General features: G+C 32.6%; 1 protein-coding gene across 3 annotated transcripts in view; it reads left to right on the forward strand.

Moving 5' to 3' along the window:
• Positions 1 to 2701: 2701 nt before the first annotated feature.
• Positions 2702 to 16012, forward strand: part of si:dkey-30c15.10 (uncharacterized protein LOC559353 homolog) — a 30224-nt gene continuing 16913 nt past the window's right edge. For all 3 annotated transcript variants that reach the window (XM_023261744.3, XM_035944206.2, XM_035944205.2), the window contains exons 1-8: positions 2702 to 2809; positions 4148 to 4247; positions 4343 to 4510; positions 5536 to 5628; positions 6608 to 6792; positions 7646 to 7738; positions 12655 to 12730; positions 14408 to 15406. In XM_023261744.3, the coding sequence (XP_023117512.2) occupies positions 4154 to 4247; positions 4343 to 4510; positions 5536 to 5628; positions 6608 to 6792; positions 7646 to 7738; positions 12655 to 12730; positions 14408 to 15406 (1708 nt within the window). In that variant the 5' untranslated portion in view covers positions 2702 to 2809; positions 4148 to 4153. The remainder of the gene's footprint in view (positions 2810 to 4147; positions 4248 to 4342; positions 4511 to 5535; positions 5629 to 6607; positions 6793 to 7645; positions 7739 to 12654; positions 12731 to 14407; positions 15407 to 16012) is intronic.

Here is a 16012-nt window from a genome sequence, read left to right on the forward strand (position 1 = left end):
CATGTTGGGATTCCTGATGGCCAACAATGAACTATGGCAGAGTGAGTGTTACAGAGGACCTGACATTCTTCTACAGCGGATCAAATTTCTGATAAATTGCAAAAGAATCTAATGATGTAGACAAAAAATTAAACACACAGACTAAACATTTCATTAACATATTCCAGATAAAGTAGACTAACTTTGTTCTGTGAGGATTGGTTTTGCTTGTTTGTGCAAAATTAACTTAACGTCAGCTGGGAATATAAATCTCTAACACAAAGTGAAATGCTAACCTCTCTAGCATGACGCTATTTTATTAAATTTCCACCTGAACAGAGAAACAACAGCGAGCTTTTATTTACTTTTATGCATCAGAGAGATTCTGAAGAATTTAGAAATTTAATAATAAGAGTGAAAACTGAAAAACTGCAGCAGATACTAAGACTTTTACCTTTCTGCCACGTCCAAACTGTAAATTAGAGAGTAAATAACAGCCTTGAAATGGTGAATCAGTGAATTCATGCAACAGAAATAAAGCACAACAAGACTGCCTCTATTTTACACAGAGTACACAAAAATATTCCTTTGAGAGCTCTTTTATCTTAATGATAATATATTTATGTTAAAAGCATATTTAATTTATTCCACAAAAGATCTCAAAGCACACAGTGCACAATATTTGCTCTAAATCTGAACTGCCAAAGTCTGTTTAGTGGATTTTTAAATGAAACATGTAGTTACTGACTGACCAAACTGTATTCTGCCTGGATTTAGTTGTAGATTAGACTTTCTAGTTCAGGTTTCTCCACTTTAAAAAGCTTATTTACTCAAAAAAAACAAATATTTTCACTTATCAGCTCATTGCATTTTCTAAAGTCCGACAGTTTTAATTGGAATTACATCCTACATACAAAAATGATTTTAAACCCTTTACAAGTGACGTTCTAGCAGGTCTAACTGCTCATTATTGTATATTTAGAATGTGTAGGATCATGTGTGATTGTAATGAATGCCTGATATTCGGTATTTGGTGTTTTTCTGACATTAAAAGGTAAAGTTCATGGTTTAAACAAACACCTTGTATCAGTGGGTGGTGTGTTATAAATACAGCCGCCTACAGGGTAAATTACAGTATTCTGCCCATCATGACTCAGTTCCTCTTCATGCAAATCTAAACGGTGCAGAAGGAGGTGATGGAGATGATCTTATCTCAGCTGCTGGTAGAAATGCAGCCGCGACCTATTTAGACCTTATCATGCATCCGTCTCCATCAGTTCGTCGGCGAGTTCGAAGCATAAGTTGCAGTTTAACCACTAATATGAAAAACAAACTAAATAAGTAACTAAACTAATACGAGACTTTGCAAAAAATATTTAAATTAATGCTGACATTTAATAAAGGGAGTGTGAGAAAACCTACACACCCATCCACACATATAAATCTTTATATTCTGCTTTATTTTCACCTGGTTATCCCAAGATATTTTTTATTATCTGACCAAAGACATGTTTAATTTGTTTATTAATACTGTGTAATTTCAGTAGTTGTACTTGCAGTCCAGCATTTTTTCTCAGTGATTTTGGGGATAAAAACATTGCAGATAAAAATCTTAGTGGCTAAATTATCCTCCATGATAAAATCACTATTTGATTATATATTATTTTAGTCATTTTATCTATTTTTTAAAATTTATTGTTACATATTTTGATCTGTGACTGATGATGATTTATTATTTGAATTTATATTATTTTCCTTCTTTAAAAAACAAGTTGGTCTTTGACTGCTAGTGATTTTATTATATTTTATTTTCATATTTTTTTGTTTATGACTGCTGATGATTTTATTATTTTAATCTGTTTTATATTCATATTTATGACTATGACTGATGATGATTTTATTATTAATTTTGTTTTATTTATTTATTATAAATTATTTTATTATTTATTTTCAGATTATTTTGGCTATGACTGATGGTGATTTTATTATTTTAAACTATTTGTTTGATTTTGTCGATTTTGTGATTTTAATCAATTTTATTTTATCTTTATATTTTTTTGTCTATGACTGACAATGATTTTCCTGTTTTAATGTTTTTAATTTTTTTTGTCATCGTATTTTTTTGACTATGACTGATGATGATTTTATAATTTTAATCAATTTTATTTAATTTTCTCAGTATGTTTTTTTTTTGTCTAAGACTGATGATGACTATATTACTTTAATCTATTTTATTAAATTTTATAGTCACTTTTTTCTCATCTATTGTGTGGTTTGCCTCTCAAAGATTATAAAGATTACCTTGACCTGAACCTTCAAAATCAAAATCAAATAGTATTAATTTGAAGAAAGTTGCTGGTAAAAAGTAATTTTTGGGTCTCTCCACCTTTTACCACTGAGAAGCAGAGCACATATAAGTAAATATAGACATTAGCTGACATTACAGTCAACTTATGGATCATATTCAGCCCTCAAGCAAAAATATCTGCTCAACTCAAGCTCAAAATACATATTTTTGTAGTTATTTATGGGAGAGTTGTGCCAGCAGTTTGATCTGCGTGTTTATTCTATCTATGACGGTAAAACAGCCCTACCTACAGATCTGGGATCAGATTTAAGCATTCGCAGTGCGCAGATTAGCGGAGGATTACGGTAACCGAACTGATCCCAGACAGGGCGCTCTTCCGGGACATTTACGGTACTTCCGCTAAACGTCAGAAGACCCGCTGAAATTCAAAGTTGTAGGAGGAGACCGAAACAACAAGAAGCCCGTTTTCTTGTTTTCTGTCTGTTAGCTTCGACCCGTTTTACAGCTGCGACATCTTCTCAGGTAAGAAACCGGCGGTTTGCTGCTGCTAACGTTAGCTCGTAAGGCTAACTGGAAGCTAGGCTAGCGCTACGTTGGCGTAATTTAAGGTAGGTTAGCTTCGAAAGAGCTAGCTGGAGTTAGCTCAAAGTACCGTGTTGTTAAAATTAACTTCATTGTCTTGTTGTGAAACTGGCAGTTTATCAATGTTAGGAAAGAGAAAGTTTAGTAAATTTAACCAACGACAACTGGTTCGTTCCTGTGCTAACAAGAAAAATCTCTGCGTTTGGCTAACTAGTTAGCACAAGTAGCTAGCTGTGACTGTTTTTAATTTGAAACGAGTTAAACTAAGTGAAGGCTCTTAAACTGGGCGTTGTCATGTTTTATTTAATGTACTACACTGCTTAAACGTTTATATTTAATGTCAGTGTCTGTACAAAACTTCAGTAATCTAGCATCAGGTATTTCAATGACATTTTATGTTAACTTCAGCAGTGATTTTAATGTTATCTCCATGCTAATTGTCATTTCTGTCTAAATTCTGTGGCAAATTTGAATAACACTCGAGATAAAAAGAATGCAAATTTATATTTATTTGACGAGGTAAATGCTGCTGAAATCAGCAACCTGTTTTTGAAGTCAAATCATTTCAGTTGTTTATATAACACACTTAAAACAACAAATGTTGACCCAAATTTCTTTCTCGTGGAGAAATAAGACAAATTTACCTGTCAAATTGTAATATTAAGGTTATGACACTAGAATATTATACACTATTCAGACAGATTTACCATCCTCATCTACCTGAGTTACCTTTGTCAGTATAAGGAAAGCTAAAGTGTGATAAACTAATCAGTAAACAAAATACTTATCAACGATATTACAATAGAGCTGCAAGGAGTAATCGATAATCCTCAACTGTTAAATTTATTGATGGCAGGAAAAAAAGTCTGAATTCTCTGATCGAAGCCTCTCAGAGATAGACATTTTTTTTTCTTTAGTCTTCTGTGACAGTAAATTGAAAATGTTTGGGTTGTGGGCAAAACAAGATATTTTAGGACGTTATCTTGACATTTGGAAACCCCAACTGACATTTTTAATCATTTTCCAACATTTTATAGAGCACAGAACTACTCAGTTAGTACAGAAAATAATCAACAGATAAAGTGACAATAAAAATAATTTATAGTCCTAAATATGGCATCAAACAACCACATAAACACTCCTACAACCCAGCTGACAGTGTATGAAGGTTCAAAGGTAAGAAAGAGAAGTTATTAACTACCATGAATTTACTCTTGTTCATACTTGGACAGTTTTGCTTTGTTTTTCTTGCAGTCTGTAACGGCTCTGTGTTTTCAGCTCAGGATGGAAGCTGGCGAGGAAAATGGTGGCAATGCCGGCATTAAGAGACAGAGAGAACCTCTGTCAGATACAGAAGAGAACGTCTTCTCTGCAACAGGTTTGTTTGTCTTCATAAATACAGAATGGTCACATATTTACAGCACTCCTTTGTTATTTCCATTCATGCCTTGTGTCTTATTTTTGATATTTCAGAGGCGAATGATGGCCAGAAGCGTCGGCGTCTGGAAGCCTCCGGTCAGGAGAACCGTAGTCCTAAACCGTCCTCGTCTGGACGTCTGGCCGAGCTGGAGATGAAACCAGACACACCGATGGTTCCCTCGGTCCGGTCTCGAGTCCAGCAGCTCACCCAGAGAAGAGACGGTAACTGTAGTTTGGATTGTTGTGATTGCAGTTGAAGAAAATGTTTAATCAGTGGCATTAGAACCACTGCTCACTGTATCACAGCTTAGCAGAGTCTTATCTACAAACTACATCCATACACTTCAATCATAACCTCTTTGACACACAATAGAGATAAAATCTGAATACTATAACCTTCAGGATTTATTACAGAGCTGCATTAGAAGAGATGGTTAATTTATTGATTTATTTATGGATTTTTGCATTTTATAAAACCTGTTTTTCTGACCAAGTTAGCGTTATTTTACAGAATTTCCCTGATTCTTTTGGAGATTTCTGCACTTAAATGGCAGCAAATTAACTCACAAACAGCCCAAATGCACTTTTTAACATAACAAACCAAACTATTTTATGATTATTCACAGGTACAGGTGTTTATTGTTGCTCAGAACGATCAGACATGCTCAGTATTTGCCATTAATATTCAAAAAGTTGCTGTTTCCCAGATGCACAGAAACCAACCAGCTCTCTACACATGAAATAAGTAGCAATTAAAAAATAAAAGAAAATGCAGGAAATTAATTCCAGAAAATTTTTGACAATTTATCAGTTATGGCAGTTTATTATTATTATTTTTATCATTAATATTGTTTTAAGCAAATATTTGCTGATTTCGTCCCTTCAATGTCAATATTTGCTCGTTTTTCATGGTAGAAAACATTTTGTGGGTTTTAATTTACTGCTTTTAATTTATTTTAATATGTTCTGTTTATATTTCTGGGAATTTTGTGACATTACAGACTGACTATCATTCATTAATGTTTAAGCTGCTTCAGAAACATGCAATAGAGTCCAAATAAGTTCACATCTGCACATATGGTAGCATCGCTCTGCTTTTTGTGGTGCTGCTTCAGGTGGTGACATGTCTTCATAGATTAGAAGCTGGATTATCCACCCGCCAGATAAAAACTGTTGTCTAGGAGTTGAGCAATCTGTGGAGCCGGAGTGACAGGGTTTGTTTTTAGTGAATTTTTGTGTTTTTTCAGGAGCTCCTCTGGCCCAGCGATGCTTCTCGGATCCAGGCAGCGACGGTCCTTCAGTCAGCATCCAAAGCAAAGGCCTCAGAGAGCATCTCCTCGGTATGAACATCATGTGTTTGGGTTGAATTCAGTGTGACTTTACTAAAAATGACAACCAGTGTGTCTATTATTTTAATCTATTTTATTTCTTTTTTTAAAATTATGTTTTTTTTGTGTTTGACTGCTGATGATTTATTGTTTTAATCTATTTTATTTCATTTTATAATTATATACTTTTTGTCTTTGACTGATGTTGAGTTGTTATTTTTATCTATTTAATTTAATTTCTTTTTAATTATACATTTTTTTAAATCTTTGACTGATGATAATTTTAAACTATTTAAATTTATTTTGTTTTATTTCTTTTTTGATTCTATTTTTTTTGTCCTTGCTGATCATTTTTTTTATTTGAAGCTATTTTAATTTATTTCATTTTATCAGCACATTTTTTTGTCTGACTGATGATGATTTATTATTTTTATCTATTTAATTTAATTTTATAATTAGATATATTTTCCTTAGACTGATGATTATGATTTGTTATTTTAATCTATTGTATTTAATTTCATTTTAATACATTTTTTGATCTTTGGTGATTTTAAGCTATTTTTCTTATCATTTTAATAAAATAATAATAATTTTAATTTAGTTTTATCATCACATTTTGTCTATGGCTGATGATAATTTATTGTTTTATTGTATATTATTTTATTTCTTTTTATTATATTTTTTGTCTTTGACTGATTATCATTTTATTATTTTAAGATACTTTTTATTTCATTTTATCATCACATTTTTTTGTTCTATTTTGTTTCATCTTTCATATTTTCTTGATTATATTTGGATTTTATCGTATTGTTTGACTATGACTGATGATGATTTTATTATTTGAATCTATTTTATTTGATTTCGGTGCCATTAAACATTAAAACAACGAGCTCACACTTTTCTACACTAACTGTTGAATCCTTACTTAAAATAGTGCACAACGAGTACAGAATTGATAATATGAGAACTACAAATGTTTTTTTTCCTCCAGGTGAAGGAGAGTTCAGTCAGCGAATGGAACGCTTCAAGGTGCCAGTCCCCCAGGTTAGCCCCGCCCCCTCGCTGAGCCCCGCCAACACCTGTCCACGAACTCGCTCCGACTTTGTATCCGGAATTCAGCAGAAGCTCCAGGGAACCATGACACCGAGCTCCAAGCAGGCGTCTCGCATTCGCCAGGTTGGTCATTGTCAGATTTTATCACTGAAATTAATCAGTGCTGCTGAAATACTTCGTAATACGCTGTTTTATAGACTTGCTTTTATGTGATGTCACCTATTTTATTTTATTCATTTCATTTGTTGTTTTATTCTCCTTTACCCTTAATTTATTCAATTATTTAGGTGTTAATTTTATTTATATTTATTTGTATTAAATTATAAAATACATACTTTTATTTAATATAATAACAACAACAAAGCAATAGTAATTATAATAATTCTGATTAGTAGTAGTATTTGAAGTCTTGTCTTTATGGTTTTACCTTCTATTTTCTTTTTTTAATTTCACTTGATCTTTTTTCTCAATTGGATATTGATTTTTTTTGATGGTTTTATTATTATATCTAGTATTGTTTTTAAATACATATTTTTTGGTAAATGTTTTACCACATTTAACTACATTTCTCTAATTTTGCTCCTCTGGTCTTTTTTCTTCTTTGTTTTGTCTCTAAAACACTTTGCATAATCTGTTTTTGAAAGGTGCTATATAAATAATGTTATTATTATTATTATTATTATTATTATACTGACAGCTAAAGAAAGAAACAACAAACAGTAGAAATCAATAATTTACACACCTATAGTAGATGATTTATCAGAAAAGGCAGCATTCTTCAGTGGTTTCTGTTAATCTTTTATCATTAATGTTTTTCTAAAATCAACTTTCTATCAACTGCACTGACGTAGGAATAAACATTAGATAAAGATGTTAGATTAAGGAGAGGATATGTGTGAAATGAAGCAAGTAAAGAACTGGTTTATGCTCAAATAATTAATTATAAATGAATTTCTGTGTTTGTGTCTGAAATCAGGAACGGGAGCAGGAGTTGAGTCAGCTGCAGTTCCAGCCGATCAGTGAGAACGTCTGGTTGAAGAGGAGCAGCTCCGATTCCTCCTTAACTCAGGTGGGTTGGAGATGTTGTTCAGACATTTAAGTTTATTATTTTATTATTTCTCTACATTTAGGAATGTTTGAAAAGAGATTTCACAAACACCAGCATGATTAGAACTAAGAATACAAACAGCAGTTCAGTTTTTGACCAGTTTTATTAATGTGGATTTTATTTACTCGTGTAAAATAGACATTATTGCTCATCAAATCACCAGAATTAATAATAATGCAGCGATTTCTTTCAAGTAAGGCAACACATTTACTTTACATGGACTGTTCTGTGTATTCGACCCCCAATGAGGCAGGAAAACCACAGAATCAGTTAGAAGGAAGGTGTTTTCTTTGAATATGTAAATGAGAACAAACTTTTAGCTTTCATAGAATTTGTCTGTCGCTAAATAAAGAGACTATTTTATACTGACTAGTCAGTGATTATGTTAGGGCTGGCCTGAATAGCAGTTTCTGGGCTCCGGATAGTCGGGCCCTATTAATGACGAATATTCAGTCCGCTATATTAGGATGGGTTCCTATAGTAACGTCCGATGGGGGGACACGTTGGGCGAATTCACGAGACGCATACCGATCGCACAACATCGTCCGACAATTGTAAAAGATTACAAAGATTACCTTGACCTGAACCTTCAAGATGAAACTCAAATAGTATTAATTTGAAGAAAGTTGCTGGGACAAATCTCAAGATTAATATCCGGAAACCACCGTCGGGACCGAATATTCGGGTCCAGCCCTATATTATATAGCATTGTTTATGAGTTTTGCAAGTGTTATTAGATGTTGCTCCATATTTTCTGTGTATTTTTTTTTTCAGTAAATCAGATATGAAGCTAAAATCCTAATTTCAAAAGCCTGAAAGGAATTTCATTTTATCCAAAAATGAAGGCATAAAGACTCTGAACCCTCAAAAACCAACTAGTAAAGCAGTTTTAGGATCAGAATTTAGAAATTTAAAACGTGTATCCAGACAATTTCCTCTATAAATTCAGGATTTTAACATAATTTAGTTCATTTAACCCTTATATGCTCCAGTGATTGGACACTACACTCTTCCATAAATGGGTCAAAAATGCATAACAATCAATGTGTTTTTATGCCTTTTTTTTGTCGTTTTAGTTAAGAATAATAATTTGTATTATTGCTTGTATTATATTTTTGTCCACATAAGAATGATTTCATGTTTGAAATATGTTTGTTTTTCATTCTATAGCAGTTTTTGATAATTGAAAAAGAACAATTTTACACAGAACAGCAATAGAAGAATGTCAACATCGATTTTGTTGAAATTTTTCCACTTTTTCCTCCAAATTTGTGTACTTCATCACCTCATGTATGATTATTGTCAGTGATAAAGAGTTTGGGGTAGTAATACAAACAGTAGAATCTCTTTAAAAGTATAAAAGGTGACTTAAAAATTGAAATGGAATGACATTAAAAGCATGTTTTTTGAAGAATAGCTGGAAAATGATGTATCTAAGGGTTAAACTGGTTTATTCTAGGCTCTATTTTTATTTATTTTTTTATTGCTTGTGCAGTTAAAGATCCAGAAGTGGGATGTTTGACTTTTATTCTTCACAGTTTAACTTGTTTTTTTTTTTTTTGTGGATTCAGTTTCTTGTAAGATGCAGCTGGATGTTCTTTCTTCTAGTTTGAGATGTTTTTAAAAATTCTGTAAACGTTATCAGAGATGGACCCCTGCTAGTCCTTCATCGTCCTCCTTCTCCTGGGTTCCTGCGTCTAAAATGAGAGTTCAGTGGCCTCCTGTACGGCCCTGGGACGTGAGTCAGAGATTTGAAGAGATAATTTACAGTTTGGTGGCTTCTGGGGGATTTTTACACTCAGGAGATGATAAGAATGAATCACATCATAAGAAAAATATTGAAATGAAGCCAAGTCACTGAGGCAGAGTATTTTTAGAGGAATGACGTTCACTTTTTTCTTTCTTTAAACTGTGTGGTGGTTTTTGGGAAGTTCACCGAGGAGACAGTGCTGTCATTTACTGTGTCGTGTTTTATTTAACTTGTGTGTCGTCATCGTCTCGGTGATCCACGGTGTGTTTATAGCATCACTTCAGGGGATTTTCTGTTCCACCTTCTTGTTAACTCATTTTATTCTCACACTGACTTTATTGTCCTCAATGATTTTAAAGTTGCAAGTGTTTTTTTAATGTATTTTTTTTATTTCTGTTTTATTCTAAAGTATTTGCTTTATTCTTAATTATTCTTAATTATTCTTGATTCTACCAGCATATTTAATATTCAGGGCTACTGACTGGAGCACTCCATAAAAACTACTATAAAAAAAATAAACTTCATGGCAAAGTGTTAAATAATTTCTCTTCACAACAGCATGGCTTTTTAAATGTGTCATCTGAAAATAGACTATCATTATTATTATTGTTATAGAAAGTTAGAATTAATTTACTTATTATTTTATTATTTATTGCATTTATTTATAATTTATTATTATTATTATTATTATTATTATTATTATTATTTTCGAAATTTAGAATTAATTTGCTTATCATTTTATTGTTTATTGTATTTATTTATAATTTATTATTATTTATTATTATAGAAAGTTAGAATTAACTTGCTTATCATTTCCTTGTTTATTGTATTTATTTATAATATATTTTTATTATTATTATAGAAAGTTAGAATTAATTTGCTAATCATTTCATTTTTTATTGCTTTTTTCTCCTCACAGTGGCTGTATTGTGCTGAATGTTTTTAAATTTCAGATGTTTTTTTAATCAATTTGTTAGTTTTTTTATTCCTGTTTTGTTTGAAGTATTTGCTTCTACATAGATAGATTAGATTTTTCTGCTTTTAGTTTATGTTAATCCTCATCCTACCAACATATTTAATATTTAACACTCCAAAAAGAAACAGATATGATAGCTAAATATTACTTGTCTAAGTAATGTCATCTGAAAAAGAGGAGTATTATATTTTAGGAGGTTACAATTAATTTGCTTATCATTATAGCCAAAATGTTTACTTTCCTTGACTTAAAAAAATGCAGCTTTTATCTCCAGAACAATCCACATTACTGGGAAAAAGCTTATTTACCATCTTTAAATTGTTGTTTTTGTTACATTTATGCCTCAAAATTTAGGCTATCTTGATCTGCTTGCTAATATTGGCTTAAAAAAACCAACACTGAAGTAAAAAATTAAACTGTATTATAAAGATATGCTCTAGATGTAGATGTGAGAAACAGGAAAAACCTTCTCTCTGTCTCCCTCTGCAGCCAAAAATTGGTTTAACTTTGTGCTTTTTGCTGTATGTCAGTCACTTTTTAAAAAATTTTATTCTGTATAATAAAACAAATAATAAAAAACTTTAACATCATCTAATTTAATTTATAGCAGTATTTAAAGTTTTCGATATGATAAAATCTGTGTCCGTCTGTTTCAAAATGACTATCTTGAAGCATCTACCTCCCTGATATTGTGCGATACTTTATATTAGGACCCACTGGAAACAGCAACTCTATGAATGGTTCCATCTGTTAAAAACCACAGGAAGAATTCTGTGTTTTAGACTGGAGTCCCCCAATAAATTAGTATTTTTGAAAACCATTTAGCACTTAAAACAGAAAATGTATGAAGGAATTTGGAACAAACTGAAGTCATGAAAAGCTGGATTGACAGAATAAAGCACATAAAATTACAATAAGTTTTTAAAGTAGTTTGTAGATCTACTCATCTATTTATCATAATTAGTGGTGGGACGTGATTTAAAAAATTTAATCAAATTAATTACAGGCTTTGTAATTAATTAATCACAATTAATTGCAGTTTTGTCAAATAGCAATATTTGACACAATAAGTGAAGTTTTTCAATTCAAATAAAATTGTGGTTTACAGTTGAATCAATGAATAGACATATACGTGTTTATAATTTAAAATTTATTTTAAAAAAGGAAAATGGGACATATAGAAAAAAGTGATTTTGATGACTTAAAGCCTGAATTTAGTTGTTTTTTCTACTGTATGGCACATAAAATCAGCATAAGTAGTTCAAGGAGCTTCAGAAAGTTGAAAATCCAGAGATTCATTCTGTTTTCATCTTTTCTGGGTCTGATAAATGGTGTGATTTTGATGGTTCTTTTTATAGGAATATCAATTTTTATTTATGTAATTTTTTTATAAACAAAAAGTTTATAATTAAGTTATTAAAAGAGATATTTTTGTTGTTTAGGTTATTCCTCCTCCAAGGAGGCAGAGCCTCGACGGAGTAAAAACTTAAACCACAAAAATGTTTCATTTCTATTTATCTGCATTTTTCATCTGTCTGCTACATTCACAGATTACTGCAAATCTAATTGCAATTATAGCGATTTTATTCAACATTTAAAGACTTTCTGTAAACTCAAGCACTGTCTAGAAAAGTGGTCTATTATGGGATGGCTACACCGTTAGCATGACTCGTAGCTAACGTTAGCTCTGGTGCTAACAGCAACATGTTTTACATTGAGGTGATACCGTCGGCTTGAAGTGACGCAGTGATCAGAAAACTCTTTGTTGTACAATTTGCACACAACCAGGCTTTTATCCAAGCTGCCATCGGGAAGATTTTTAAAAGAAAACCTTCTGCCCAACAAGCTCAATCTGGTCTTCCTTCACTGTTCACCAGTTCCTGACTTCACTCAGTGCTTCCTGTGCTTCTTCTTCATGGCTACAAACAGATTTTAGGTTCATTACCGCCACCTACTGGGCTGGAGTGTTCATCAGAGTTACCAGAAATGAGGGAACTGAGGAGGGTGCAATTAATTGTTTTATTAGTTTTAACGTGTCATTTTCGCGGTAATAATTAATCGAAATTGACGCGTTAAAGTCCCAGCCCTAATCATAATCAACATAAACTTCTTTTTAAAACCTAGTTCTGATGTTTTCTGATCTTTCTGCAGGTTAACGGTGAAGCTGAGATGAAAGACGGGAGTTTTACTGAAACGTCAAGTGTGGAGAAACCTGTAAATACGACAGGTAAGACTTTCTGTAAACTGAATATATTCCTGAAGTTTCTTTTACATAAGACAGAATTAAGGCAGTTGAAGACAAACTAAAATCAGGAGTAAGAATGTCCTGAAGATACACCATATACAGACTAAATTCTTATTCTATTTCTATTTTAATCTATTTATTTATTTATAATAATCTACTAACCAGTCAGGAACAGTAAACTGATTGATTAGTTGTGAAATCTGACTGATTCACTGTAGATCTGGTTTACTGTGAGTCATTTTTATTAATGTTTTTAAAAAATCTACTTAAAATGTGTCCAGAATGAATGAATGAACAAGCAGAACTTTCATTTTAAAAGAGAAAAAGCGCACTAATATCAGATCAATACTGAGAGTAGGTGGCAGAATTTATGTCCAGATCTTTTCTACAATTCAGTCTTTGGATTTTCTCTCATTCTGTATGTTTTTTCCAACATAACATAACATCTCTCTTAAAATACACGTTTTAAAAAGCCGTGATTAATTTCTGTAAATAACTCGTCAAATTTCCCAATTCACGTTGTGGATTTTCTCAAGGAAAAAAAATTTAATTTCATGCAAAGTCCTAATTTCAATTCCAAATATTTTGATAGTTTTCGGTTTTTAAAGCATGTTTTAATAAATAAAGTCTCCTACATTGTTTATTTTTAATTGATTTGGCATGAAATGTCTACCAAACATCCACGGAATCCTAAAAATAACTTGCAGCTAAACAGTTATTGCAGAATAATTAAAATAATAAACAATAAATATTCTTCTACTCAAATTCAAAATCTTCAATTTTCACTTTTATGCATCAAAACGTAGATTCTGTGTAGAAAATTAATGTAATTTTATGACATCTAGACGTTTTATATATATATACATATATATATATATATATATATATATATATATATATATATATATATATATATATATATATATATATATATAGTGTCAGAGCTTAAAAACATACTTTTTTTTTAAGGTATTTTGAATGTATATTTTTCCAAGAACAACTTCGATCCTTCTTAAACTGTTGTGTATTTTCTTTATTATATCTTTCTACCATTCTTACCTTGGAATATACAGGTCTTCTGTTCATTTTATAGAATAGAATAGGAATAATTTATCATTCCCAGAGGGTAAATGTGGTCGCTACAGCAGAAAGAGTCCAGTTCCTGCCACCATAAATACAGATAAATAAGCAAATATGTGCAGTAAATAAATATAAACAAGAAGAAGAATATAAAAAGCAAAATATCCCATGTAAAGAATGCAGAATTGTTAAAGTGTTTTATCTTTTTAATTTCCCATCCTGCATCTGTTTCTGTGTATAAATCTGTTTTTAAACTTGATGTGAAGCAAATGTTTAGTCATATTCACTGCACATATTTAAACACTTAAAAGATGTTATATTACTCATTCATTCTGGCCACTTTATTAGCAGCACCTATGAAATTTAATGCCATTTAATGCAACAACTCTACCATAAATTCTACTTTTTTGGAGTGTTTGGAGGAAAGCAACAGAGATGTATGATTTTGCAAGGGTCTATAAATTAAGTCATAGTTTTAATGTGATATTTTTTCCACAAAATCCCTGATGTGAGCTGGGATTATTTGGTGATTTGACCCCTGATGGTGTCTAATTTTAAGATGTAAGACTCATTTTTCAGCAGGTGAAAGCAAACCCAGCTCATCTGAAGCTCCTGTCGAGCTTCAAGGCTCTAACAAAGGGAAGGAACCTGAAGCTCATCGTGATGATGATAAAAAGGAAGAGGATGAAAAAGAAGAGCGGCTGGTTTCCCAACAACCGGAGACGCAAACTGTACTGACTCTGTCTTTTAGCGACGATCAGAGTTTCTCCAAAGCTGCTTTCTGTGAGGATCAGACCCTGTCAGAGCTGCCCACGGTCGACGAGCGGAGCTTCTTGCAGTCGACTTTTCAGGACGAGTCCAACATGAAGGAAGCCAAAGCGACCGAACGGGGAATCTATGAGGGTTTAACTTTCGATGAAGACGAAAAGATGGACAGTTTGTCGTACGGCGAGGAGGAGATTGATCCTTCCACAGACGAGGAGTTGAAGATGTGGAGATATCCTCGAGGCGATGCGTGTGAGGCTGAAGGTCAGGAGGACGAAAATGTCGTTTCTGGATTTTCTGAAATGCAGCAAGACGAGAAATGTAATCCAGAAGACGACGAATCTGTTTTAGACGAAAATCAGAGGAACACAGAGTCTGGTGGAGGAGGTTCTGAGGGAATACTGCCAGAAGATGATGATGTTTTTACGATAAAACCAGAGAAGAAAGACGATGGTGCATTGAAACAATCAAAGGAGAGCCAGACAGTCAGGACCAGAGAAGATATGGAGCTAGAGTCAACCTCAAATGGTGTGAAATATCCACAGAAAGAGTGTCCAGACCGAGGAAGAAGCACTGAAGATGTAGCTCAAACTCTGAGAGACGAAGCTCAGAGTTCAGCAGAGATCCAGGTGTCAGATCACCTGGAGAAGGAAAAGCAGAGTGTTGCAGCAGGAGAAGAAAAAACTCACAAGACAGAAAGGGGAGAAATCTCAAAGAAAGTCACCTTCATCCTGGAACCTGAACTGATCAACGGCTCGTCAGTGTCTGAGATCAATACGTCCGTGGAGTCCAGGGCGGGGTCCAGTCTGTCAGGTGAGATCAGGTGGAGGCACACCTGGATGGACGAGGACACTTCAGGAGAGGTGGAGCACAACAGGTGTTAGCTGTAGGGCTGCACGGTGTTGGAAATAACTGCAGTATTTCTTCTTCTTTTGCAGTATTTATTGTGATTTGAAGCAACAGCTTGCACACATTAACTACAAATATTGGTCGTCTTTTATCTCTCTTCATAATGCACTAATTACAAGATGCAGCCTGTCGCCAAAGCACTGTTCACATCAGAAAAATAGAAACATTTTTAAAATTTGACAAAAAGGAAATATTGCACCTGAAAATGAAATATTGTACCTTAAAATGAAATATTACACCTAAAAATAATATAAATTGAAATATTGCACCTGAGCAATGGCTTAAAAATGAAATACTGCACTTGAAAATGAGATGAAAATGAAATATTGCACCTAAAAATGAGATGAAAATGAAATATTTCACCTTTAAAATGAGATGAAAAGGAAATATTTCACCTTTAAAATGAGATGAAAATGAAATGTTGCACCTAAAAATGTGATGAAAAGGAAATATTACAAATATTTTGAATTCTTTTAAATGTTTTGAAGGGAAAGTCTTCATATCTGTTGA

Source organism: Amphiprion ocellaris, chromosome 3 (assembly GCF_022539595.1).
Source record: "Amphiprion ocellaris isolate individual 3 ecotype Okinawa chromosome 3, ASM2253959v1, whole genome shotgun sequence".
Classification (NCBI taxonomy): Eukaryota; Metazoa; Chordata; class Actinopteri; family Pomacentridae; genus Amphiprion; species Amphiprion ocellaris.